The 27,623-nt window shown below is 51.5% G+C and overlaps 1 protein-coding gene across 1 annotated transcript; it reads right to left on the reverse strand.

Annotated features, from left to right (window-relative positions):
* Nucleotides 1–1,571: 1,571 nt before the first annotated feature.
* On the reverse strand, nucleotides 1,572–27,346 carry PYROXD2 (pyridine nucleotide-disulphide oxidoreductase domain 2). The gene is made up of 16 exons (XM_068548327.1): nucleotides 27,042–27,346; nucleotides 22,660–22,679; nucleotides 20,125–20,218; nucleotides 19,970–20,043; nucleotides 14,906–15,061; nucleotides 12,791–12,944; nucleotides 10,908–10,969; nucleotides 10,718–10,815; nucleotides 8,160–8,301; nucleotides 7,793–7,927; nucleotides 6,469–6,541; nucleotides 6,055–6,211; nucleotides 5,529–5,683; nucleotides 4,706–4,812; nucleotides 3,063–3,183; nucleotides 1,572–2,307 (listed from the first exon to the last, which is right to left on the reverse strand). Exons 1-16 carry the CDS (start codon nucleotides 27,166–27,168, stop codon nucleotides 2,237–2,239), a joined length of 1,746 nt encoding a protein of 581 aa, XP_068404428.1. The 5' UTR covers nucleotides 27,169–27,346; the 3' UTR covers nucleotides 1,572–2,236.
* Between the last annotated feature and the right edge of the window lie 277 nt (nucleotides 27,347–27,623).

Raw genomic sequence — 27,623 nt, forward strand, 5'->3', positions numbered from 1 at the left:
TTGCTCAGCTGGGTGGCATGCAGGGGGCATGCAGGAGCCGAGGCACCCCGCTGGGCCAGACCCGATCCTGTATCTCAGTTGGAACCAAATGTTATCTTCCAGAGATGCGAGACAGAGACAGGAAGTCACCAAGCAGCGGGAATTTCTCCCCCTCACTGCTAACACAGTTCTTTCACACCCCCAGCCTCCTGGAGCCAAGTTCCTCCTCCTTCAGAGGGAATGTTTGCCAGAACGCAGCTGCACCCTGGTAGGTGTGAGAGTGAGTCATTTGAGTTGGAGTGGACATGACAAAAGAGAGGCTTTCCAGCTTTCGGCTGGTGCTATTTAGCAATCAAGGCCAAGACTGCACTCAAGGTCCCCAAATATTGGGCTGGCCAAAAAATTCGTTCGGGCTTTTGGTAGGCGCATACAGAAAACCTGAACGAACTTTTTGGTCAGCCCAGTAAGTCATGGTATAACCCTTACAAGAGAATATTAGGCAGCCACTAAAAAGACCGTTGTCAAAGAATTTTTATGAGACTGAAAAATGCTCATGACACGAAGTAAAATGAAGGAAAGAAAGGTGTAAAACCCACCCGTAGAATATAAAATATGATTCCGATTATGTTAAGACTAGCTGGAAATATTGTAAAATGGTGACTGATGATCTCTGCAGGTAAGATTAGGTTTGAGTTTTATGTTCTTGATTATTATATTTAAAAATTTTCCTACACTAAGTATTTGTAACTTTTATTTACAAAAAAAAAGTATATTTTGAAAGACCAAGTCTGACGTGATCTGCCCCAGGCCCCTGGGATTTCACAAGTTCCTATTTGTTATTTAATTCTGCTCTCCTTAAGCGAGTGTTAGGGATGGATGTGCTTGCCCTCACCCCATAGCTTTCCTTCTTCCCTCCCTCCCTCCCACCCTTCCTTCCTTCTTTCTTTCTTCCTTACATTTTCCCCCTCTTGGGCCCTGGCAAGTCTTTTGAGAAAAGCAAATCTTAGAAACCAGACCAAAACCAAATTTTCAACAAGCTCAAAAATTTAGTTGTACCAATGCTGCATGAAGCAGGGGTAGGGGACAAGATTGACAGCCCTTATTGTGGGAAGAGCTTGGTGGACCCAAAGATTGCTCTGCTCTGCCCTGGTCACACTGCTTCTAGTGGGCTGGTTTCAATCTGGTGCCTTGTTAAAAAAAGGATGTCAAAAAGACTGTTTTCTGCAGAATCCAGAAATGACAATAATATCTCCACCAACAATATTAGCAGCAAGACCACCACCGTGTACCAAATGCTTATCTTTTGCCAGATAGTGGACTAAACCATGATCTATTGTCTTATCTGATCTTTAAAACAACTCTATTACAGATGACAAATCTGGGTTTATCGAGGTTAAGTAATAAGGCAGGTATTTGTTAGTCTGTATAAATTTGCCCAGGAAAAGGAGGGAGGTGATGCCCCAGGGAACGCTGCACCTCCTCTGCTGATGGGGGCTCTGGACCACGGCCTTGGCTGCTGGGATGGAAGAAGCTGGATTACCACGGGGACATTTGTGTGACACTTTCTGATCAAGAGTGACAACACAACTCACTTCAGAATAACATAGGTTTATGTGGAAAGATTTTAGTGATGTGACAGGTATGGCTCGCTCATGGGAAGTAAGAGGTTGAATCTCCAGAACTGGGAATGTGGGTCCCCAGATGGCCCTCAGCTACACCCACCTCACACTCACTCTGACTCTGGCGGTTTTGACAGCCTGAGAGGCATGCACTGCTCAGGCCAAGGCCCCTGTGGGTGACTTTGTAGGGCACTGGGGAATTGTGTCCTTTCTTATACAGTTTGCCAGAAATGTGACGGCAGTAGACTGGGCCTCCCCAGGGCAGTCCTTCAATCAGCTGGTAGAGGGGGCCCAACAGTGTGGAGAGGATGCTTGTTGATCAGACGGACTGTTTGGAGCTGATGTTGTGAGATTACTGAGTATCCCAGACAAGTTTATCCCATCCGGTTATTACATATTACCTATTGTACTAACACACAGAAAAATGCAAACTATCGATATAAAACAAAACCAGTTCATTCAAGAAGCCATAGATGCAAGGTTAACTAGGACCCAATGTAACTTGTATGTTTTCTCTAGAGTAGTGGCTTGAGCCTTGAGGACTTGCCTGCCTCAAGCCATATCCTGGGAAGCTGACCCAATGGAGACTTAACATCTCAAGGGTGAATTCATCTTCCTGGGTCAGAGTTGGTTTGGGGTCACATGCTCCTGAGGTCCCTAAAGACCACGTGGGCTGCATTGCGTCCAGCGGCTCCCATGACACCTCCTCCTGGAAGGGAGTCTCCCATGAAACAAAGCTGTGCTCACCCCCCTCCCACCCCTCCGCCCCCCCACGGGACTTGCTGAGGCACCAGCCACAAAGCAGAGCAGGGACGCCTAAAGGGTGATGCTGGGGCCGTGGGTATCAGAACCACCTGGGATGATTATTAAGACAGATCCTGGACTCCCCTACATCAGTGCAGGAAGGGCCAGGTGCCTGGTCCAAGCAAGTGGCCCCCTCCCTCTGCCCCCCAAGCCTGAGAGCCAATGGGCCAGATGGCGAGACTCCCAGCACGTGAAACTAGAATGAGGGATTAAGGATTCGAGAGGAAGTCATGGAAGTATGGACCCTGTCTGGGAGGCCAGGGCCCACATAGCTCAGAGGAAGCATCTATATGAGATGAGCTTCCGTGGGGTCAGTAGGCCTGGGAGGGGAGCAGGGAAGAATTTTCAAACTGAGAAACTGAACTTTGCCAATCCTTACTGGCCTCAAATATGGATGGGGAATTTAGAGGCGTGGGTCTTACACAACCCACTGTGGGAACTTGGAGAGATGCCTCCACTGGGACGTATCCCCGGGCCTCGTGGGGAGGGGGCGAGCTAACCCGAGGGTTGTGGCCGGAGAATTCTCAACGTGGGTGATGGCTTGTTCTCCTGGGAGTTCCCTCCCTCTCACCTCCGCTCTTGTTTACCCTGCTCCCCTGTCTGCAAGCCTCTGCCAGCCCTCGACGCCCGCACAGGGTAGTGGGACCGAGGGTCACTCACCAGGATGGGCCCCACTTCCACAGAGATACAGGCCCCGGACAGGGCAGCGGTAGCTGGAGTGCAGGGGCACAGGGCGGGCAAAGTACAGCTGGTCCAGGGCCATGGCGCAGTGGAATATATTCTGCAGGAGGCAGGGCCACAGTCGTTAACATAGGAGTGTTATAGTCTCCACCCATTCCCCTCCCCTGTTCTCCAAGGAAGGTTCTTCTCCTTCCAGGATGTTTTCTCGGGCTCTTGTGATGCAGAATGAGGAGGGGAAGAGAGAGAATAGGCACAAGTCCTAGGGCTGGGGGTGAAGTTTCCTAGAGGCATTTTTCAAGAAGGAAGAAGGGTAGGGGGCATCTTCAGAGGGTAAGGAAACTGAATGGGAAAGAAAACGGAAATTTTAAAGATGTTGCTGTGGACTATGAATCCCCCTCACTCTGTTTGAAAAACAGAGGAAGTTGATTTATTTTGACTGCTGGCACATGTTTCTTTGGCCAAGACACCCAGCTGAGCTTGTGCCCTGGGGTTCCAAGGTCACAGTAAATGGCAGATGGATACTGGGAGCTGAGCGCGGTTCCGCCCCACTGGCCTGGGTCAGACCAGCCGAGGAGGGAGGAGGTGTGGGGGAAGGGGAAGGGCACACCTGCGGGGCAGGTCTGGACAAGAAGACCAACATCTGCTGGACATCACCGTGGGGATGGCCTTCACCTGCCCCATCAACGTGTCCCAAACTGAGCTCGTCCTCTTCCCTCGAGTCGGCTCCTGTCCCGTCTTCCCTGCCTCCGTGGATGGTGTCACCTCCCCCTCCTTGGCCTTCAGGTGGACCCTTTACGTCCCCTACACCCGTCCTCTGCATGCACATTTATCAAGACTTCTCAATCCACCTGCCCAAGCCTTCCGCCTCCACCCTTTCCCTTCCCTTTCCACTGCCTGGCCTCCCTCACTCTCTATCCGGCCCAGCGCTGTCCAGTAAATATATAACGGGAGCCACACATGTAATTTTAGATTCTCCAGTAGCCACATTAACACTTAAAAGGAAACTGGTGAAATTAATGTTAATAATATATTTAATTTAACCCAATTAAATGATATATTTAATTTAACCCAATAGATCCAAAGTATTATCATTTCAACACGTGGTTGGTATTAAAATTATTGATGAGACATACTACATTTTTCTGTACTCGGTCTTTGCAATCTGGGGTGCACTTTATACTCGAAGCACATCTCATTTTGGCCTGGCCACATTTAAGGGCTCAATAGCCACACGAAGCTAGTCACTGCTGTATTTGACCTGGCCTCCTGCCCCATCCCCCTGCCTCCAGGCTCAGTGAGTTTTTGATAACAGAAGTGTGAGCACATGACGCCTGGGGGAGGGGAGGTCCCTCTGAAGAGAGGCAGATGGGAGGGGCTGACATGGACATCCAGGCAGAAGGGCCGCAGTCCTGGTGACCTGCTCAGCGGGTGCTGCCTCCCCTCACTCCTCCCTCACTGCCTAAATCTGACCGTGTCTCTGTCCCCTCTCTGCTGTCGTCTCTGCCTCTGTCCTCTCTTCCTGCTGAAGGCTGGGTGTGGAGGGACAAGATAAAGCCGAGCGGGCATGCCAGGGAGTCGGGGTACAGGGAGAGTGTGACGAGAGACCCCGGTCCTGTACTCACCCCCCCAGGAAGCCCAAAGACTCTCTCCAAGTCAGGGGGTGTGAGGATGTCTCTGCCCACCACGGAGCGCTTGAAGCCAGGGGCATAGGCCTCAATGCAATCACACACTGGGTGCCAAACACAGGGAAACGACATGGTGTTAGGAGAAAGAAGAGGCGTTACGAGTATACAGCTCGGCATATTTACTAAATTCATTAAACTCTACACCTAAAATGGATATTTCTTCGTATGCAAATTATACCTCAATAAGCAAAAAAACAAAAACAGTCCACAGGCAAATAAACAATTCATTACAGAGGCCTATGGGTGTCAGGCTAGTCGAGCCTCCCACTCTTTTCCACCTTTTTACTCCAACCCTAAACACTTGTCTCCCCTTGAACATGCAAACATTTCTTCACCTCATTGCTCTGCTCAAGTTATTTCTTTTGCTTGGAATGCACTTTGCTGCCTGGTCGACTCCTATTCATCCTTTAAAACCCAGCTCAAATGTCCCTTCCTTTGGAAAGCTCTCCTGTCTGTCTGGCTCACAGCTTCCTCCTTTGGTTCCCACAGTCCGTTGTACTGTGAGATTGGTTTATTAGTCTCCCCCGCTGGTCTGTGAGCAACCTGAGGGCAAGAACTGTGTCTTTTTGGCTTTCTTCGCCCAGGGCCTGACCCCAGCAGTTACTCACTGTGTTGATTTAGGTTTCCCTGCGTACTCCTCTCTCCTTGGCACAGAACTTGCAGGTGTTAATCCTGAACGGGGCAGTCAGGAGGAGAGGAGGCCATTCGGGACGCTCGGCCAGCTGTCACTGTGGAGCCAGGGTGGTCTAGCCCTCCTTACCTCTGTCTGCGTGAGCGTTTCTCTCCTGCTCGTCCCAGGCCTTGCCTGCAGCCAGTGTGTAGGGCGTGTACTGAGTGAAGAGGGAGATGACGTGGCAGCCGGGGGGAGCCAGTGTGGGGTCCAGCGAGGAAGGGATGCAAAGCTCAATCATAGGTCTGCTTGCGACACGGGGAGGAGAGAGGGTGGGGCCTGCAGAGCAGCACCTGCCCGAGGTAAGGGGCTGGGGAGCCACTCTTGAGATGACGGGACAAAATGAAGGCCTGAGATGGGAGGATGCCGGGGCCGGGCCGATGATCTCTGTAAGGTCATGGTGGTGTTTGCCTGCACGGGCTCGGTGACCACCAGGACAGTCCAGACCACCCACGGGGAGCTCCCTCATCTCCAGGCCCCTGTCCCTGGCCAGACCTGCAGGCTCCGGGCTCTCTGGTCCCTCCCAGGCCAGGGCGGTGAATGAGCAGTGGTCCCTGCCGTCCCACCACACCTCCTGTGCTCTAACCAGGGGCTCAAGTGTCTCCAGGGCCCCCACCTGTGGGAAGCCAGGCCATCCATGGCGTCTTCAAAAGCCCGATGGAGAAGGAGGGTGTCCTCACAGTTGAGGTGGATGGAGCACTGGTGATGGGGCAGCGGCTGGCCCCTGGGAGCATTGGGGGCCGCCAGGAAGTCAGGCAGCCTGTCGACAGCCACTGAGGGACCAAAGAGGAGGGTCAGGGCCCAAAGGCCTGTGTCCAGCCCCCCAGGGTCCTCTATCTCTACCCATCACCTGCTCACCCACATGGTGGTCTGGAAAGAAAAAGTATGAAAAAGTGTTTCACCTTCAAACTGGGGGGCAGGCTGTGGGGCAGGGGATAATGATGATGCAGGTCAGTCTTTCCCAGACATGGAGATTTCTCACTCAGATAACCTCAAAAGAAACAGCTCTATAATCTGGTGTGCCTCTTACCATTGATCTTGGTAACAGGCGACTGGGTGTCCAGCTGGGAGATTCTCTCCACAAACTCCTCAGGAAGCCACTCCTGAAAGAAGAAGGTTCTACCCTGGGGGTGGCCAAGGCCCCAAGGGGGCTGCTTTACTCCTTTGCTCAGACTGGTCCCTCAACCTCTACTGCTGGAGACCCTCTCCCTCCCTCAGAGCTCGGCCAAACCACTTCCTCTGTGAAGTCCTCCTGGATCCCTCCCGCTCAGCGCTAACCACTTCTTCCTTTGCAGTCTGCCAGCGTCCTGGCTGTAAACGGCCCACACCAGCTCCTGCTACGGATATGGCCCGTGGGCTGCAGCGTCTTTCACCTCTGGTCTGTAAGCTCTTGGAAGTCTTGATGATCTCAAAATTGTCTCAAGATGCTTTTGAACTGATGTTTGCTGAATTTGATTAGTGGAGTCACTCAGAAAAAGTGGTGCCTTGTCCCCAAGAATAATCCCCAAATCGCTGGGAGCTCCATGCTCATACGCATATTATTATATCTTTGGGGGACAGGGAAGGTGTGATCAATTGCAAAAACTGCCCCAAGTCCCCAACCCTCCTTGTATGCACACCCCTTTTTATTGCCCTCCCACTGTGACTGAGCTTGGCCATGAGACAAAGCTAATGTTAGCAAATAGGATACAAACAGAAGCACTTGCGTGATTGAGTTTGCTCAATTTTGCCTTTCGCCAGATCTGGACTACCGTGCCGGGGGATGAGAGACACATGGGGCAGAGCTGCGTCATCCTGGACATTCTGACAGAGATCGCTGGATTAGCCACAGCCATCAGCAGGGCCCGCTAGTGACCCGCAGCTGCTGGAGGATTGCATGAGTTAGCCCAGATCACTTGAACTCAGCCAAGATCAACTGATTTCTCCCGCACTGTGTGCTAAATCCGTATTTCTTGTTATATGCCCAGAAGCTGTGTGGTTGTTATGCAACATTCATGTGGCAACAGATCACTGACACAAACAGTGGAATTAGAGCTGGTTAGAGGGGAGAATTCAGGATAGTAGGAAAGCTGTAGAAGTAACTCTGGGTTGAAAGTCAGACCTGAGTTCTAGCTCTGGCTCTGCCAATTGCCAACTGCCTGGCCTCGGTCACCTCACCTCCCCGGACCTTTCCCCTCACCTGTGAGGCTTCTTTGCTCTTTGCTCCCTGTCCGTTAGGTAAGGAGAGAAGACAGATTTCCCCACATGCGGAGAGACTTGGCACTCGCATCTCCCACCCTGATGCAGCCCTGGTCCCCTTGATCCCTCCACATTCCAACCCCAGGCAGACATCTCACCTCCACCCCCAGCCTCACCTGTGGCGTCAGCTTCAGGAAGGTGATCTGTGGCGACGCGTTGGACAGCACCACTTTGCTCCTCACCTCCGAGCCGTCTTGCAGCACGACTCCTTGAACGCGCCCTCCACTGCTCACCTGCACCTTAGCCACTGTCTAAAGCCACGGGAAGGAGCCCCCAGGATCCCCGGGCAGGGAAATGCAGGTTGAGTCATGGAGGATTTCCGCTGTCCATGTTGCTCCTAGGCACTCACGCCTCCTCAACCCCGGCCACTGTGTCTGAGCCCAGCCTTGTCCATCAGTAAAATGAGGGACCCTCCAAATCCGAGACTTTGTTCTATTCTAAGATCCTTGCCAAAAATTGGGGTTGGGTAGAGGGGCTGTTCACCTTTTCAGTGAAGACACTTGCTCCGTGTGCGGTGGCTGAGCTTGCGATGGCGTCGGAGAGGGCACCCATGCCACCCTGGACGTAGCCCCAGGCCCCCCGCATCCCCTCCAGACCCCCCATCACGTGATGGAGTAACACATACCTGAGGACAGATCATCAGAATCAGTGGCTGGAGGTGGGGTTTAATCTCCTCAGAGCTCTAGGTGCAGAGAGTCCTTCCCGTCCTGTATCTTCAGCCCCTCCCTGCCCCCATCCAGCCCTGTCCGACTATCCTTTAAATGAGCTCGAGACTCTTGCAAGAGCCCTTCGCTTCCCATTCTGCATCCTCTCCCCCTGTAAACGTCTGGGGGCAGAGCTTTGGTTCCAACAATGTGGCAGCGATGCCCAAACCCGCCTCTCCAGCTCTCTCCTGAGCGCCAGCCTGTACGCCCAGCTACGCACAGATATCTCCACTGGCGTGGCTTTGGGCAGGCATCTTAAACCCATCCCCTTGTCCCCACTCCCCGACCTGTTTCTCCATCAGTCTTCTCCATCCCAGTGAATGGCACCTTCAGTTTCCAACAGAAAACTGGGTGTCAGTCTTGCCTCCTACTAGGCCCTCACCACCTACATCGTCGAGTGCCTCCCAAGGAACTTTCCAAGGCCCCACTCCCTGCTGCTTCCTCCCGGGTCCAGGCCACTCTCTTCTCTTTCTTAAGTTGCTGCAGTAACGTCCTCCTAATTGGACCACCTTCTCCCACTCGTTCTTCCCTGTAGACCTTTCTCCACGTAGAAACCTGGAGCCCAGTCTCAAAACTCAGCTATGCTCCTGTCACTCAGCTCTTTTCAAGGCTTCACTGGCTTGTCGGTGCTCTGAGGGCGATGGCCAGTCTCCAAAACTGGCCTTCAGGGCTCCTGCCTGCTCGTCAGCCTCGTCCCTCCCTACACTCCCCCCACACCCCGCACTCCTATTAAGCCAAACCTCTCAGTGCCTTGAATAGATCATATAATCCACTTGCAGCTCCTACATTTGCACATGCTGTTCCGGAATCTAGAAGCCCCTTCCTCCCTCTTCTTTTATTTGGCTAATTCCTCCTGTCCTTAGAGTCTCAGATGAAACATCTCTTCTTCATGGGGGGCTTCTCTGAGCCTGGACCACGTTGCCCCACCATCACAGTGCCCACATCTCTCCATTCCACTCCTTGCTCTGTGTCTACCTCCCCCATAAGGATTTCAACCCCATTCACTACCGTGTCCCCGGACCTAGTCCCCAGGCAAGTGCTCCACCGATATTTATTGAAAGAATTAATGAAAAAACAAATGACTTAAAGGCCCATTTCACAAACTGGGCAGTAGCTAAGCCTCCTGAACACCCACAGAGAAAAGGACCAGAGGCCCCAGCTGGAAAATCTAAATTGGCTGGTTGATCTTGGCCAAGATGTTGCAACTGCTGCCAACTCCCACTTTTCCATGGCCCTGGGGAATTTGGGGCTGGCTTAGTGTGTGCTGAAAAACCACTTCCAAAGTGTGCTCTTAGCCCTTCAGAGATAAGCCACACTGACAGCTTCTAGCTGCATCTTCTGGTGGTGCACTGGAAATGGCCCAAGACTCGGCAGCATCGTCTATCCCAACACACACACACACACACACACACACATACAACACAACATACACAACACATGCACAACACACACAACACACATACAAAACACACAAACACACAACACACACAACACACACAAAACACACAACACACACAAACACACAACACGCACACACAAAACACACACACAACACACGCACAACACACACAACACACACGCACATACAACACGCACACACAACACACACACAAAACACACACACAACATACACACACACACACACACCCCTCCATTCCTGCTCCTATAGGGGCTCATTAAATCATACCGCAACTACACACTTCACTGTGTCTGACTGCCCCCTCTTGGATGAGGCTGTCAGCACACCCCCCGCTCACAAGGAGAAAGGCAGCTTCCCATCCACGTGAGGGTATCTGTGTGTGTGCGAGTCCTGGAAGCCAGGGAAAGGATCTGCGGGAGAGGGACAGGCAACAGGGCTTTGTGGGAAGGGAAGAGATGATAGGTAGATAGGTAGATAGATAGATAGGTAGGTAGATAGGTAGATAGATAGATAGATAGGTAGGTAGATGATAGGTAGATAGATAGATAGATGATAGATAGATAGATGATAGGGAAGAAGATACTCATGTTGAGATATCACAGGAAGCAGGACAGAGGTGTTTCTACTGAAGCAGTAGGGGGTAGTGGCTAAGAAGAAAGACTCGGGCTGGGGTTGGGGGGAGGTCAGACAACTTGGGCTGGAAATCAGCTCTGCCACTTACTAGCTGTGTGACTTTGGGAGGGATACTTCCCTCCTCTGAACCACGGCTCTCAGATGTTGCTTTGAGGCTTAAATGAATCCTGCGTGAAGTGCTTGGCTCCTGCCTGGCTCACTGGGTGAGCTCAAGGAACGATAGTTATCGCTCTCCTGGGGGAATCTGCTCACGCCTGCTGCCCCACCTCACCTGCCACACTCACCCACTCCCCGGAATGTAGGGACTTGTCATGGCTCCAATCACAGCATCCGTTGCTAGAGTAGCTTTTAGAGGCTCAGACTCAAACCACTGATCCAGCACCTGGGACAGCAAGACAGCCAGGAGAAGGGCTTACCTCAGGAGCAGAGGCCCCCTCACTGCGAGGTCCAGCCTGAGGCTGGGGAGCCCCTCACCTTGACAGCTGGAGCTGTGAGGACCTGGTAATACTGGGGCAGCTGGGCTCCCAGGATGCGACCTAAAGGAGGAGATCCATAAAATGTAAACTGAGACAGGCAAGAAGGGAACACTCGGATCCATAATGTCTCTGCACCTGTTTCTTTACCTATAAAATGGGAGTACAAAATATTCTGTACCCCTAACAGCTATTGTGAGGATTAAACGAGGTATGTAGAGCATTTCTAAAGCATTTCCATAGGCACTTAATACATTTTACCTGTTAGAATTATTTTTGGGCAATTTTTAATTTGTATCTTATTCCCCTACTTTGAGTTCTATAAGGCTGCACCCTGGGAAGCAGCAGCTTGGCTAATCCATTCCTCTGATACTGATTCAAACTATCTCCGAGAGTAACTGGGCACTAGGACCTTGAAGGCAGAGGTCATGAACCCTAGGCATTGTAGCCCCAGTGCCCAGCTTGGTGCCTGGCACATAGCAGATGCTCGATAAATATTTACTACATGAATGTTTATTGTATGACGCTCCTTGGACTGGTAATCTGGGAGGCGATGTCTACTTTTGGCATCTTTGGTAGATTCTACTGGCTCTGACCCTTCACTCCTCCCCGTGTCCACACACTTTGCCATGTAACTCTGCACTGCTTCCCTCCCTAGCTAAGTTGACCACCCTGCCCCTTGATTCTGGGCTCAAATGATTTGCTTGGCCAGTGGAATGTTTACTGATGTGATGCAGTCAGAGGCTTGAAACTGGCCTGCACATTGGGGCTTGCCCTCTGTGCTTCTGTCATTGACATAAGAAGGCCACGCCTGGACTAACCTGTGGCTTCCAAGAAGAGGATTAGAGGCACCCGGAACAGAGCTGCCCCAGCCACAGACACATGCATGAGACCAGACCAGATCAGCTCAGCCCAGCTGGGATCAGCTGAACCATGCAGACACTTGAGAAATAAATGTTTATTTTTATATGCCACTGGAATTTTGTAGTCTGTTATGCAGCAATTTTGTGACCACAGCTAACTGATGCAGTAGTTATCTAGACTATAGAAGCTAAAGTGGTTTTTGTACCCTAGAGGAGTGGTAGAAAATAATAGCAGGTTTGGTGAAACTTCCATTCTCATACCCACGGCAGACATCACTAATTCATCACAGATATTTTTCTTGCTGAGCCCAATAACCTAGCATCCTTCTTGTATGGGGGCATCTCTTCAAACTCTCTTGGCCCCATCTCTCATTCCAGCCATGCCTATGGTGACGAGGTCCGTGCAGGCTCTGGTCAGCTTCACACAGTGCAACCTGACAGCATCCCGCCTCAGACCTGAAGATGCGCCTCTTCATTTCTTCCCTGGGGCTTCTCTGGCACCACGACAGGACACCCACGGGAACCCGCTTGGCACCCATGGATGCACAACCCAGAAGTTAATGCCTCATGTGGGAGTTAATACCCCAGGGGGCAACCTCTGACCACTGGGGGACAGAACCCAATGCGTAAATGTTTCCCCTTTCTTCCTTGGGCATGTCCTCATGTGCATTTCCTAAGGCTTCTCAGAGGGAGGGACCTCTGAGAAGGACCTCATCAGCCACAGTGGTGGCCAGCTCAGTAACGCACCCTGGTATCGACTCTCCCTCTTTCCCGTTTCTCCTCCTTTCCCTGGGATCCCCTTTCAAAATGAACTACTTGCACATAAGCCTTTGGCTCAGGCTGTATTTTTAGAGCACGCCATCCTAAAACTTTGTCACTTCAAGTGCTCCAGGTGGCCCCTATTAATCGATGGCAGTTGGCAGGCTACCTTGGAGGTTCAGGGTTACGTCCAATTGTGGAGAAAATGGGCTCAGTCACATGAAGGCGCTCATCATGCCCAGATGCCTGCCCTTGGACTTACCCGCCTGCAACAGGGGCTTGAGGGTGGAGAGCGACTTGAGCCTCTGCAGCAGGGAGCCCCGCTGGAAGGCCTCCATGTCCACCGGGGCTGCGTCCAGCAGAGGGTCAATGGCTAACGCCAAGCGATTCATGAAGGCTTCATATTTGGGAAAGGCCTGGAACAGAGCTCCGAGTCAAGGCCCCATTGGCTAGAATCCCACAAAGACACTGTCCGCATGCTTGGCCCTCCAGCTGCCCCATGTGGCCTGCTGCCCCCCAGCTGAGCCTTGATTCCTCAGGCCTCACGCCCAGCGTGGCTCAGCCTGGCTGTGCTGGGTTACTCCCAGTTCTAGGTCTGTGCGCTGATGTCAACACTAGGGGAGGTCAGAGAGAGCCTGGGTAGTAGGAGGGCCACCATGTAGTGGCAGGGACAAGGGGGTTGATGCGGGCCAAGACCAGTCGTCAGCCATGGAAACCTCAAGTATCCTAGGAAGCGGTCTCTGTGATAAACCAAAAACCACTTAAAAGTTTCTCCTCTCTGTCCTGTCTTTCTATATCTTACTGATAAAAGTAAGATGTCTCTGCCTGTATTCCAGCACGCTGACTGTTCCTTCCAGGGCTGCAAATCTCCCACATCCTCTTGTCATCAGCAGGGACAGAAACTTGCATCCCTTCACCCCACAACCTCCCGTAACAGGATACATTTCGACAGCCTGGTTATGACCCCCACACCCCCTTCCCTGGATGGGCAACAGGAGCAAGGATGGACACCCGTGCTACCTGAGGCCCTATCTTAATTCTCAGCCGAGAGCTTTTAATTTTTGGTTCATCTAGACTCATGGATATACCCATGGAACTTCAACAACTGTTACATAAAGAAAAGCTCTGTGTTGAAGTACATTGGAGAATCTTGATTAAAATGAAGGTAAACAGCTTTCTCTGCAGCAGGTCTTTAATGTGACAACGTGCAAAGCCAAAACCAGAATTCAGCTCCTTACTTTCCACAGTGGGATGTGGCCTCTGCCTCCTGCTCCTGTGGTCACCAGCACACAGGGCCACGGCCACACACGGCCAAGGCCACTGCTCTATAGGCCCAGGGACCTGGCCTTGTCCTGAATCCTCTCTAGTGCATCTGAGACAAGCAGGACTTGGAAGAGAGGGTGTAGGCAGCGGACCCCAACTCACTGCACAAAAGAATCACTCGAAAAGCACTTTTTTTGGTTGACTTGATCATCAGCCAGTGTTTGGAAACCACTGGCTGAAGAGAGATGCTGTGTCTGTGGTTTTCTCGGTTTTACCCAATACTAGATTAACACAACAAAAAGCAACACACGTGGATTGGTTAACCCAGGTTCTTCTTATAAAAATGTTTCCACCAAGATATGAGTTAATGCTATGCCTTCAGCTTGTATCTAGGCTTGGTACAAAAAATGGCCATTCAAAGAATCTTTTTATATCTGTAAAACCAATCGCACCGGGCCCGTTACATTCAACGACTCATCTAGACGAAGCTACCCAGCAAATTCCTCACAGTGCAATCCTAGGAAAAGAAATGTGCCTTCTCCATCAGATGTGTGCGCTCCCTTTCACCAGACCTGCTCGCCGTCATGGACACATGCTTGCCTTGGGCTGCCAGGGGATGATGCCAAAATAAATGAATATTTATTACGATGCTCTTGTCCTAAATTCCTGATCCGCTGTGTTCTATCCTTAACTGTCTCTGATCTCCCCTTCTTCTTTTTGGCCTTCATGTGCTTTAATATTGATGAGCACTTGGAATTCTGTCCGAAAGCAGGAGAGGTAGAAAGCACATAGAGCATAAGGACACATCAGCGGACTCCCTTCTGAAGTTCAGGCGGAGGCCACCTGAACAGTGGCCTCAGGCTGAACACACACAGGTTTGAGGGTCTCCAGTGCTCACTGGTCTTAACCACTGTCCTCCACCCCTTCTCTCTGCAGTGCCCAAGATCAAAGGCTGGCACAGACTGGAGCCCTCCTAGGGCGGATGAGGTGGCCTGTCCACGCCCTTGTGGCCTTTGACAACCTGCTCTAGGACAACTCCAACCAAGCCCATTTTTTTTCAAGAGCAGCCACTGGGCTGAGATGGAGGAGATCAGTCTCTGGTCATCTTCCCTACCTGGGCATCCTTCCGTGAGAACTGGGCAATCTGCTTCTGGTTTTCTGCCATGTCTGTGCCCAGCAGAAGGGACCTGGGCACCTTGCCCGCTGTGCCCTCTTCCAGCATAGGTGTGAATGAGTGGGGGTTTCGAAGATGAAGCCTCAGCCCGTGTTTCTGCAGAACACAGATAGCACAGGTAACATTTGAAGCGATCTGCCCATGACCCTTCTCTGATTGTGTTTGTGTGACCACTTAGGTACCTGCATGCAGGTTCCCAAGGCCTGTGGTCCTGGTTCCCATTTTGATACAAGTGTATAAAAAGCCCTCTTGCGCAGGCACCCTATGGCAGACCATACCACGCCACCCCACCCAGTGCCAGGGACTGTACTAGGGTTTACAATGGTTACATCACAACAGCTCTGTAAGTATATCATCCTCATTGTACAAATGCAACAGCAGAGGCTCAGAGAAGTGACATAACTTGTCCAAGGTCACATGGGGAGGTGGATCCTGGTTTCGAAACCACACCCCTGTGACTCCAAAGCCCTGGCTCTCAGGGCTAGTCTTGAAATGCCCCCATTTCAGAAATAAATAATTAAAACTGAGAAAGACACAAGAAAGCCACGGTCATGTGAAAATCCGTATTTACAAGGTGGATAAATCATTCACATCAGAAACAACTTATTTACTTTGCAGACTCATTTACTCCAGGGTCACTTTAAATGGAAGTTCCCTTGATGCGTTGAAAATATGATTTGATTTACAAATATTTGACTAGCACACAGAACTTTCCAAGAGTACATTTACTTCTTCAAAGAAGGTGGAGATAAAACAAAAAGGGCCTGTGCTACCTCCACAAATAAGACTTACTGCTCCCGCTAGAGACTTCTTTTTTCTTAAACCACTTTATTGAGGTATAATTGACATACAAAGAGCTGTATGTATTTAATGTGTGCAACTTGACGAATTTGGCGTTTAGAGACTTCTTTCCCCAGATACTTGGTCTGCTCCCTCACCTCTTTGAGGTCTTTGCTCAAATGTCACCTGAGTAGCAAGTTCCCCACCCCCATCCCCTGCCCCCGAAATGAGATCTGTGAGCAGAAGTTTTAGAAAAACACGAGGAAACCAAAAGAGATCTTTCCAATAATTACAGCAGAAGCTTCCCCAAACCACAGGTGTTCCAGATGGCAGGATCTCCACGGTTGAGCATTCTGTGGAGGTGAGTCTGAGCGTTGGTAGGGGCAGGCTGGGAGACCCGCAGGATCCTTTCTAACACTAAGATGGGGAATGCCTTTGATTCCAAACTGGAGGAACTTCCAGCTTGGTTCTTCTTGATACAGTGAACTCTTTACTACCCAGGTGGCGTCGTTAGTTCCTCTGTGTCTCTCACCCTTGGCATCCCATCCGTCACCAAGTCTCACAGCTCAGCCTCCAGACCTGGTCCACATCCCCCCCGCCCTGACTCAGCCTGAGCCACCACCTCGTGAGGCACCGCCCTGCGACCACGGCTGCTTCCACCACAATCCACACCATCCAGCAGGTGGTATGACCTTTCATAAAGTCATAAATCCCATCACTCCACTTCTCGATTTAACACCTCTGCTGTCTGCCCCCTGCGCTCAGGATAAAGCGCAGGCCCTTCCTTACAGCGCGCGAGGCCCTGTCTCCTCTGGCCCCTGCCCCTCTCTCTCTCACACCATCTGCTGCCTCTCCGCCGGACACTGTCTGCTCTGGCCACATGACCTTCCTTCCCCTTGGGCCTGTCCACCTTCACTTCCCTCTGACTGCAACGCTTTCTGCTCAGATGGCCACAGGGCTGGTGACTTCTTGGCATTCGAATGCTAGCTCAAACGTCACCCCTTCAGGGAGGTTTTCCTGGTCCCCAGTCCAGGCTGGACCTCCAGTTCCTCACTGTCACATTGCTTTATTTTCCTTTCTTTAGGTGGCACTTACTTCTCCCTGAAGTCCTCTCACTAAGAGCAGAAGCCTTGCCCGCTTCCCTCACCACTGTCTCCCCACACGCCTCTCCCAGGGCCTGGCACAGGGCAGGTGCTCAGAAGCATTTGCTTAATGAATGAATCAATAACCTCCGTCCACCGGAAAAGGGACCCAAGAGGATCCCAAGGGTTGTTTCAAGTCTCAATAGTTGAACAGGATTAATTTATTTATCTGATTCCAGGACTTTCTCTCATAAAGGGAGCCGTTGTTATTCTTGATGGTTTTGATGATGTGGTGTCAGAATAAGAAGGGGCTGTTAAACCACCGTTAGATTATCCCCGTTAGATGTGCTCAGATCACACAGTTTCCCTCTTGTAAAAAACAAAACGCTTCTGATTTACCCATGGGATTTCTCAGCATCTACAGCCATGCTGGCTGGAAATTGCTGGAAGGGACAAGCCGTGTATTAGGGACCAGAGAAATGGGAGATTTAAGGGGTGTGGGTCTCAGAGTTGTGCTCTGGGGTCCTCCTGCTTCAGAATCATTGGCTCCTGGGCCCACCACAGTCCCACAGAATCACCCTTAGTTCCTCTGAGCAAGAACCACTTTCCCACCGGTTGCCCAGATTGTTCTGAGGGACCTGAAAGTTTGAGAGCCTTGCCTTAGAGAGATTTCCGAGGAAAGCAGGAGCAAAGGGATGGGGTCGGGAGCCAGAAGGTGAGTGCAGGGCGGGAGGGAGGACAAGGGGGTGCCACTTGAATGAGGTCAAGGCTGGTCCAGGGAGAGTTGGGGAAGGCAGCTGCTGGCTGATACAAGATGAAAGACACCCCCTCCCCTCCGCCACATACACCCAGGGCAAAAGCTCTGCCCTCCTTGTCTGGATCCCACGACTCACTGTGGGGCCACTGTAAAAGCAAGCTTACTATCCAGGTGGATAGAACTGGGAGATGATCTCATCGACAGCTGGGGAAATTGAGACTTGGAAAACAGGCCCAGTGAGGCCCCAAGCAGGTTGGCGGAGTCATCCTCTGGCTCAAGTAGAGCTCAGTCTAATCGGGTACAAGCCCACAGTGGGAAGGTCTGATAGGAAGTAGCAGGCCACAGGTCCTTCTGGAGCCTCAGTTTTCTCAACTGACAAATGGGTGTAATATTGGGTGGGCCAAAAAGTCCGCTAGGATTTTTCCGTAACATCTTACGGAAAAATCGAATGAACTTTTTGGCCAACCCAGTAATACTAGCTGACAGTTGTCAAGCACTGACCATGCCCCAGGCACTGCACTAATGATTAGCAAACACCAACCACTACAACAGCCTTATGAGGCAGGTACTATTACATCTCCATCTTACAGATGAGGAAGATGAGGCACCACCAGGCTAAGTCATACAGCTGGTAACAGCAGAGCAGGGATTCAAAACCGACCAGTTAGGTTCCGGAGTCTGCAATCTCAGTCCCGTGCTCTACCGAGGCCGGAGCTGCTGGAAGAGCTTATGCCTGTGACCTGGTCCACTGTCATCGGCAAAGTGCCTGGAGGTGCACGAGGCTGAGCTGGGTGGCTATCAAGGTGCCCACGGCGGCGGCACCTCACAGAACAAGGAGGAGGAGTCAGTTAGACCTGGCTCAAGCTCTTGGTCACTTCCTAGTGTGTGAACTTAACCCCCCTGAATCTCGGTTCCCTTATCATAAAATGGGGACACTACCTGCTCTTGTCTCACAGACGAGGACCAATTGACAGAGCATGAAAGCTCGTAGCCCAAGATGTGACACTGGTAAAATAAATGCTCTTTCTTATTGTTTTGGAAACAGAATATTCCTAGAAAGAGGAAGAGTTGCCCTCCTATAGGTATCTTCTGAGTTGTCAACGTCCTGTTAAAATAAGGTACCCCGCACTCCGGATGGGATTAGTTCTGTGCATCATGCAGCCAGACTGCTTCCCCCCTTGATCTGAGCACCGTTCTCCTATTAATGCAGCCCAAGATCAGAGGTCAAAGGATATACTCAATTCACTTGGGAGCTGCTAGTTAAAGGAACCCTATGAGAATACCATTTTCAAATGAGTAACTTTTTTTAAAAAATAAAGAGAATAATTATGTGAAAATTTCTGTTCTGTGATCCTCAGCTTTCATAAATTAGATTTTTCAAAAGGAGGGTCTACCCCCACCCCTCCCCTCACACTTGCCACTCTGCATAATTGGTGTGTCTGAAAATTGCCTTCAGCTATCGTCTGGTTTGGACTGAAGTCCACAGACCCATTCCCAGGCCTTGGCAGGGTTTCATCCAGTCCTGGCTGGTGACAGGTGTGTGCTCTCTCTCTGTGTCTCTCTTAGGGGCTCAAAGAATAATTTCTTTAATGGGTGGCAGTGGATTGATGTCTTATTAATTTAAAATTTAGGGCAAAGTTGGTGCTGAAGTGCCGTCAGCGTCATATACAGATGGCACAGGGGAACTTTTCTCCAAGTGGTGGGTGACAGAGGCACCGAGCAGGTAAGCTAAGTGGGCTCCCGGAATGCATGACCAAGTTTGTCAAAGAGGCAGTGAGCGGGTGAAGGAATCTGAAAGAGCGGGGGGCAAGACTGTGGACCAAGGTGAGGCTAAGAGGAGTTGACAGAGGCAGACTGTGAGTTCTCAGGATGCCCTCAAAATGGCCCAGGAGCCCAGAGAGGTGAAAGTCCCCGAGTCCGACTTCCTGCTCAAGCTGCCGAGGACGGTGACAGGCTCTCATGTGTAATGAGGGCAGAAATCAGCTCAGGTCCTAAGGCAGCTTCGCAAACTCAGATGCCCAAGGGTCCTAGCAGGTTTCCTATGGGGGCTGGACAGACCCCGGGAAGTGATGTGACAAAGCAGAGCTGGGACCGAATCCATGTAAAGGGCCAGCCGGTACAGCATGTAGGAACATGGGCCTGATGTTGACAAAGCTTGTTCTTCGAGAGGTTTGATTTGTGTATGAAATTTCCTGATCTTTAAGACACTGGGTGGGCCAGACAAAGCCCATTTGTGGGCAGGCACCACGGAGACCATGGGAGATAGACACATCCTCGGAGGGAAGAATAGCAACTGCCCACTTCCCCAGCCCCCAAGCCATGGAGCAGGTGGACACACACACACACACACACACACACACACACACACAAACACACACGCTCTACCTTCAGCTCCAGGTCGGCGTAAATCTGCGGTCGTAGCAGGCTGAGGAGGTAGGATGCTCGGGAGAACTTAAACCCTGAAAATGAATCGGATGAAGACAGTAACCGGGGGTCGCCAGTGGTCCCCCCCACGCCCCTCACCCACCTCCATGGCTCACCTGGGATCATTTCCTCTGTGACAGCTGCACCCCCGATCACGTGGCGTCGCTCGAAGACTGCCGTGTTCACCCCCAGTCTCTGCAGGTATGCCGCCTGGGGCGGGGCACACAGGGCCCTCCCTTTACCCCTGGGGGCTGACCCGCAGTCTCAGGGTCCTCCCCACAGGGCTGGCTCAAGCTGCACCTGCCTCTGAGATGCCCTTCCCTCTGCCACCCATAAATTTTTACCCCCCCCTCCCCCCGATGTTCTCTAAGACCTGACATGATTGCCCCTGCCCCTCCACTTCCCAGCCCGAGGTGACCTTCCCTCCTGCAAGGTCCGGTGCCTCTGTGAACTCTTGCTCATCTCCTGGGGAGGTGGGGTGGCAAGGCTTGCTCTCCTCACTGGTCTGAGGCAGGCAGCACAGTGAACTGGCCTTGTGAGTGCTGAGCCAGACCGCCCAGGTTCCACTCCCCTTTCTCTTTTCTGCTGGGGCAGCCTCAGTACCTAATCCATCCAGCCTCAGTTTCCTCATGTGCAAAAATGGGGCTGATGATAATAACACCCACTTTGACTGCTTCATGGGGCCGCTGTGAGAATTCTCTGAGCTGGTCCCTAGAAGGGGCTTACACGGGGTCCCTTGCACATGGGACGTGTCCAATCAATGAAGCCATGATTACAGCACAGCCTTATTTTGGGGAACAAATGATGCAGGGGGGGATTAATTTTTCTCTAGCACTTAGTGGAAAATCAATAAATATTTGTTGAACCGAACTAGTCCTGAGTCTACAGACCTAAAATGCTGGTCCTCACACCAAGACAGCTACCACCCCCAAGGTGACAACAGGGATGGTGTAGCGCTGAAGGCAGACTTCTTAGAAAGTTCGCTTGGCGACTACAACGTGCCAGACACTGTGCGAGCATCATCTCATATGATCCACCCTAGAGGTCGGCACCGTGATTCTCCCCATTTCACGGAGGAGGAAACCGAGGCTCAGTGAGGCTAATAGCTCAGGATCACGGAACTGATGAGTAGAGGTGTCAGGAACTGAACCCGGGCGGTCTGGACCCAGGATCTACACTCCTGACACATCCTAACGAGAAAGGAGAAAAGAGCAGCCCAACATGACGTTCAGAAGGTGGCCTGGCCCTCAGAGGTAAGCCCTGTTTCTCCCATTAGACGTGAACAATCTCACAGTGATGACCGCAGACAGGGATAATCTAGACCACGACAAAATGGGACAGAGCAAGCCCACTTCACAATTGTGTCTAAGCACAAACGAGACAGGGTCTACTGGGCCACCACAAACTACCAAATGCCCCCTCTCTCGGCCAAGGTGAGTGACGCTACGTGTGCACCGTGACTGCTCTCCCCTCCCCGCACACACGGTTACTGAGATGCCTGCTCACAGGGCTGCCCCCACTCTGACAGTATCCAATCTAGAGCCAACCCCTACTTCCTTAGGCTCTCCCCAAATCAGCCAACCGAAGTGCATGTCCTAGAGTAAGTTCTTCCTATACCTCTTATCCTGGGACGCCCCACGGTGTCCCCATGCTCACCATTTGTGTAAGGCTCTATGAGCCGGGTCCTTGGGGCACATCATCTATTCCCTTCACCTCAATTCGGTGAGGGTGGGCATTTTAATTCTCATTTTACCATGGCTCAGAGAGATAAACTGACTCGCCTTAACCTTCTCAAATGGAAAGTGGCAGAGCTGGGGACAAACCCACGTTGGTATTAATACAAAATCAATGTTTTAAGTTACTGATCGGTTGAGTTAAATAATGTCCCCTGTGAAATGTTCAAGTAAAACTGCTATGTCAGGGAAAGTCTTAAGATTTAACACAGGTCTCCTGGCTCTCCATGTTGCTGAGCCCCCTGCATTGATATTCTAGAGCGGCCGCTGCTTCAGGAAGATGCTGCATGTTAGGCTTGTGGCCTGAACCCCTCCAGCACACACTGTGGCCTCCTAGGGGTACATGGACTCCGGTCTGAGAAGCACAGCCTTAGGGTAACCCTGGCCTGGCTCAGCTTGGGACCCAGAAGCCACCTGTGCTGGGGCAGGGCCCTGCTTCCTCTGCTAGGTCGGCTTCCTCGCTGTCTCCAGGGCACACTTTGGACCGTGTATAGCTGCTGTGTTCCCCAGGTTGGTACCTGGCCTAAACCTAGCTGGGGAACACGGGGTCTGTACACAAGGACAGCCCACCATCTGGAGCCAAAGGTCCCCCAGCCCCCGTTACCTGACCCTCCAGGCTCCAACCTGCCTCCCAGGCTATGCCCATTACACACTTTCCCAGCTGTTTATCACCTCGCTTTTGAAAGGTCATGAGGGAAACCTATGAGCATTAAGGAGAGGAGAACAAGGGAGCCCCTGATATCCTCCTTAGCAACTGAAGATGTCCATTCGAGCCAGCCGCTGGTCAGCACCAGGGCGCGAGGACCAGCCGGCCTTTCCTTCTCCCCCTCGGCCTTCATCCTGCTGGCTTCCTTACACTCCTGCTGAGGGCCACACACCCAGGGACCAATGAAGAGGGGCAGAGTGGGAGGGACTCACAGCCACCAGCCCGTTGTGTCCTGCAACGAGACGGAGGAGGGGGCAGGAAAGCGACAGTGGTCAGCGGGCAGACAGACACATTCCTTGAGGAGTGTGGCCACCCACCCCGTCCCCATGCCCATGAAGATCCTGGAGAGGTAGCAGAAGTTGGGGGACCCCCTCACCTGTACCTCGATGTTGGAACAGCATCTAGCTCGATGCTGTAAGACACCAGTCTTTGGGGAGTCAGAAAACCCTGGTTCTTGCCCTGAACTGAAAAGAGTCCTGTCACCCTGGCTTGGCCAGTGGCTCATGCTGGAGTGTGGACAGGGAGAAATCCACAGTCATTGGATGAAAACTATCCCACGAAGCCTCGCACTGCTGGGCTTCTGGCACTTGGGGATGAGCGGGTGACTGTCAGAGGGAGTGTGACAGTTGACTTGCAGGGAAGAGGGGGAGGCGAGGCTGTACGGCGATGCCGGATGTCCGTGGCTGGCATGGAATCACCAGCCGTCCGGGTGAGTGCTGGTCCTGTGGACAGCTGCCGCCAGGCACGGCTTGTTGTGCCCAAGTGTGGCTCACAACAGTGCCCCAGAAGGGGCGTCTCTGTCAATTCCCAGCGTTCCCCAAATAAAACAGGAAAAGCTCAAAATCAATGAAACACATACGGCTTTGACGTGCGCTAGAGGAGCTCGGCGCGCTTCAGGGGTGCCAGCTGACTGGGCAGATTTGTCTATTATAAAGTTTCTCTCCAAAAATTTTAGGCAGGCTGCCCCTGGGGTAGGAGCCCTGAAACTTGGCTTGGGATCCCATGTTCCACACCAAGCCCACTGCCAGCAAGTGCCTCTCCAGCTCTGAGAAGCTTCAGGATCACAGGAGAACTCGGGTAAACACCGATTCCCCAACCCCTTCCCAGAATCTACTCAGCAGGTTGGGGGCATGGACCAGGACGCACTTCACAGAAGCTCCCTGGTCATTCTGATGCAGGTGGTCTCAGACCCACAGGCCAAGCACATGGGGCCCTGGGGTTGGGGCCTGCCCTTTCCTTAGTCTCAGAATAAAATGCGGCAGCTGGAGAAGTCCTCGATGGGCAGAGAACAGGCCCTGGTTGCTTTCAGGGAGGGGGGCCAGGCCTCCCCCGGGACACATGGCACACGCTTCTCTTTGGTGGTAGGAAGTCACTCTGAGTCTTCAAAGATGCCAGAAGATAACTATGTTCTCTGAGCGCCAACCTGAACCCAGCGTTGACTCTAATAAAAGGCTCAGCCCTTAAATTGACAAACATCCCCAAATAGGAGGCAGCAATGACCCACATGATGGATTTCTCATGGCTGAACTGGTTTTGTTTTACACTTTCCACATAGAGACCCCCAGAATTTTCGAGGTCATTGAGCCAATTTATCATCCATTAAAGGAATCTCTGAAACGGAGTTTTTTAAACCTCTTTGACCATGATCTGAGGAAGAAATGCATTTTACTCTGTGACCTGACACCACCCCCCTCCAAATAAATGTATTTCACAGAAACAAAAGTTTCAGGAACTAATATTAAATCATGTGATAAGCATGTGATGATCTACTTGATTATATTTCATTTAAAAATGCTGATTGATATAGTACTATTTTTAATATGTTTTTGATAATTTTCTTAAGAAAGTTTAAAAAATATGACGAAAGGGAATCATGAATGCATGGATTGCAACCTGAAATTTGGAAAGCCCTGCTCTCAAATACACATGACAAATTAAAGGCAGACTGTCCTGGGCTCATCCTGGCTTCTGCTGTCTTCCTCACGTGTAAAAACAGAGGGCCTGCCGGACCTGCAGCGTTGAAGGGAGGATAAGCAGTAATGCATGTAAAGCGCCTGTCCCTTAGCAGACAATAAAACGTAGCTGCCTTTTCATTAGTGCTGATCATAAATCTTGGAAAACTAATAAAGGCTTCCAGACAACAAGGTCCAGTTCAATCATCACATGTAAGCCCACAAATGCACAAACAGACCTCAAAGGGCAAAGGTCGAGGATCCAACAGCCCAAGTTCCTCTGCCCTCCCCCACTCCCCCACCCCCAGTCCTGGCTGAGCCTTCCTGCGGCTTCTGGTGACCTCTCCTTTCCCCTTGAAGGAGTCTTAAGGGGTGGGCTCGGGCTCAGCTTATCTCCAGGCCAGACTGCAGGGTTCCTTATGCAGCAGGCACGGGGCAGCTCTGGAGAGAAGCTGTCTGAACGTGGGTTCTTGAATGTGTGGGCTGCAGATGCCTCCATCAGATCCATTCCAAGTGTTGGTTAGATGTGCTGACTTCCTCAGAATCCTAATCAACAGGTAGGGGGCCCAGGAACTGCATTTTAACAAGTTCCTTGGGTCATTCTTAGGCAAATTTAGTCAAATGACTAAATCAGGGTCCTCTTTAAGGGGGCTCCCAGGTTACCAGTGTGACTTCACGGAGCAGAGATAATCTTTATCTTAGAAGATGCCACTGTGTTCCTCACTCAGGCTGGAAATGCCTTCAAACCAGCAATTAGAGAAGCAATGTCAAAGAAAAACTCAGGCCTGAGACTCACACACTTGTGGCAATTCACCCAAGTATCTGGGGACCTCCGATCAACCCTCTCTGCCAAGAGACAGCAGGGCTGGGCTGTCACCAAGGGCAGGAAAGGTGGGAGGCACTTCCATTTCCTGAGCCCAGTCAGTGGGGGCTGGAGCAGGAGTCCCCCAGCCCTGGAAGTTGGTGAGATAGTTGCCAAACGCAGCCCCTGGTAAAAAATTAAATTACATCAACTTACAATGAAATAATTATGTTAAAAACAAAGGTAATAAACACTCAAAGCTTGTCACTTCCTAATTGTTTTACTTTGCTTTAACGGTTGGCTATGCTTTCACGGTTACTTCCCTCTATAGACCCATTCAGGGGCCATGCTACATGATGATCCTTGGCTGCATCTCTCTCCCAAATTCACCTTTGGTGACATCATATTGGTAACTTTGAAAAAGGCCACAGTGGGAGTATTCACACTATGGAAATCTGCAAACATTACACACCAGGGCTTGAGTTATTATGTTTTTGGTTGTCAGACTTAAGAAAGTGATGGAGAACCTGCTAATAATGTAGATTAAACTTAACGGCAGTTGTGTCTGTAGCTGTTACGTTGTGAAATGGTGCAAAAAATCGAGGAACTGTTCTTCCAGTGTTCGAAAAACATTATCTGATTGAGCAAAGTCATTCCCATCGTTGAGGAAGGAGTGAAGTTCAGACAAATCTTTCACTTTCTTTCTGCTGTTTAAAGTAAATACAAATATCAAACAACATTCCTTTCAGAACTATTTTCATTTGTCAAATTGCAACCACAGGTTGGTTACTGAGTTTGGCAAAAGTCACATGTACTTGGTGAGAATGGATTGGCTACCTGGAATTTAGGGTATTGTATTTTTTACCTGCAAAACTGTGTGCTACACTTCTTTTACTTCCATATTTATAATAAACTTACGTATGGATATATATGCACACATTTTCCCTGGAGAGGTGACTGGTAAACATTTGCCAGCACACGGCTGCTCTTTGTAGGGGTAAAAATGAAGAAATGCCCCAACAGGGACGCACACAGCTTTAAAGCTGTGTGACGAGCATGTCCTTCCAGGCCTGTCACGGTTGCTCTGTATAAACCCAGTTGGAAATAATGTCAGAAGCTGAAATTGGGGGCTCTGTGTGAGTGTGAGTGGAAGGCCCCGAGGAAAGGCAGCCTGGTCCTGGCCCGCAGCCTCACACACTCGCGGTGGAATCAGGTGCCCTGCAGCCTGGGGCTCAGCAAAGCATAGCAGGGTCCCTGCAGCAGGTCTCCCACGTACCCAGGCAGGCAAGGCAACAGGGGCTGTCACCCTCTGCGCATAGGCAGGAGGATCTCTGGGACTCATTTCTATTTTTTCCTTTATGCTCCCCTTTATGGAACAACTGCAGTGTCCTCGGCTGGGGCGGTGGGGGGGAGTCTCAGTGGTCAGGTGGTGGTGACCAGAACTCAGGGCACTTGGGGCAGCTGGATTTCACACGTCTGTTGTCCCAGGGCTCTTTCCTTCCAAACCTTACGTACCATATGCTTTCCAAGAATATGGTGGCAACTAGCTAATTTCACAGGAGATACATGGAAACCCCTTAACTCACCTAGTCCTCCCTGGTCATTCTAGATGGGAAGACCCAAGCCCGGAGAGGGCAAGAATCTGCCCCAGGCCACACAGTGAGTCGACAGCAAAGCCAACCCCAGAACCCTGGCATCTGCCCGCAGACAGGTGCGCTTTCCACACCAGCACCTGCTCTCATCCCAACTCCTGGCCAGCTTGTGCCAGAGTAGAGGGACGCGAGGGGCTTCTGAGCGGGGCTGCCCTTCGGCCCCTCAGCTCCGGCCCAGCCCACTTTACCTGCTCCTATTACCACCGCATCGTACTCCGGTTTCAGACGTCCCCTGGCGTGGGAGTGAGCTCGTCTCCAAGCCGGGCGGGGAGAGGTGCCCACGGCCCTGCAGAGCCCTCGGCCACATGCAGCCATTTCTGCCCCGGGCTAGGCCAAGAGTTTGCTTGCAAGCAGCTTTTCGTGCCTCTCCAGGCAGGGGGAGGAGCAGGGAGAAAGCAGGAAGAGAGGAGGAGCCGCAGCCCAGCTGCCGTACTTGGCCCTGGGCCATGACTAAACAGGGGACACTGAGCTGCCCACAGCCCAGCCTGGCCCCGTCCACACCAGGCCGAGTCGCGGGAGGTCACCTGTTAACCAGGCAGAAGTCCTGGCGTCTCCAGGCCTCCGGAGAGTAATCACCGTGCTGCTAATTCTCTAGGGCTCCTGTGTGCCAGGCCCTGTGCTGACCATGGTCGTGCAGCCCCTCGTGTAAGCCCCAGACGAGGGGCACTGAGGCTCGGAGAACGTGCGTGTGTGTGTGTGTGCGTGCAAATGAGTGTTCCAAAGGCCTGTCTCCTCCCCTGTGCTGTCCTGCTTCTGGTTAAGGAATTAAA

Source organism: Eschrichtius robustus, chromosome 7, assembly GCF_028021215.1.
Source record: "Eschrichtius robustus isolate mEscRob2 chromosome 7, mEscRob2.pri, whole genome shotgun sequence".
NCBI classification, from domain to species: domain Eukaryota; kingdom Metazoa; phylum Chordata; class Mammalia; order Artiodactyla; family Eschrichtiidae; genus Eschrichtius; species Eschrichtius robustus.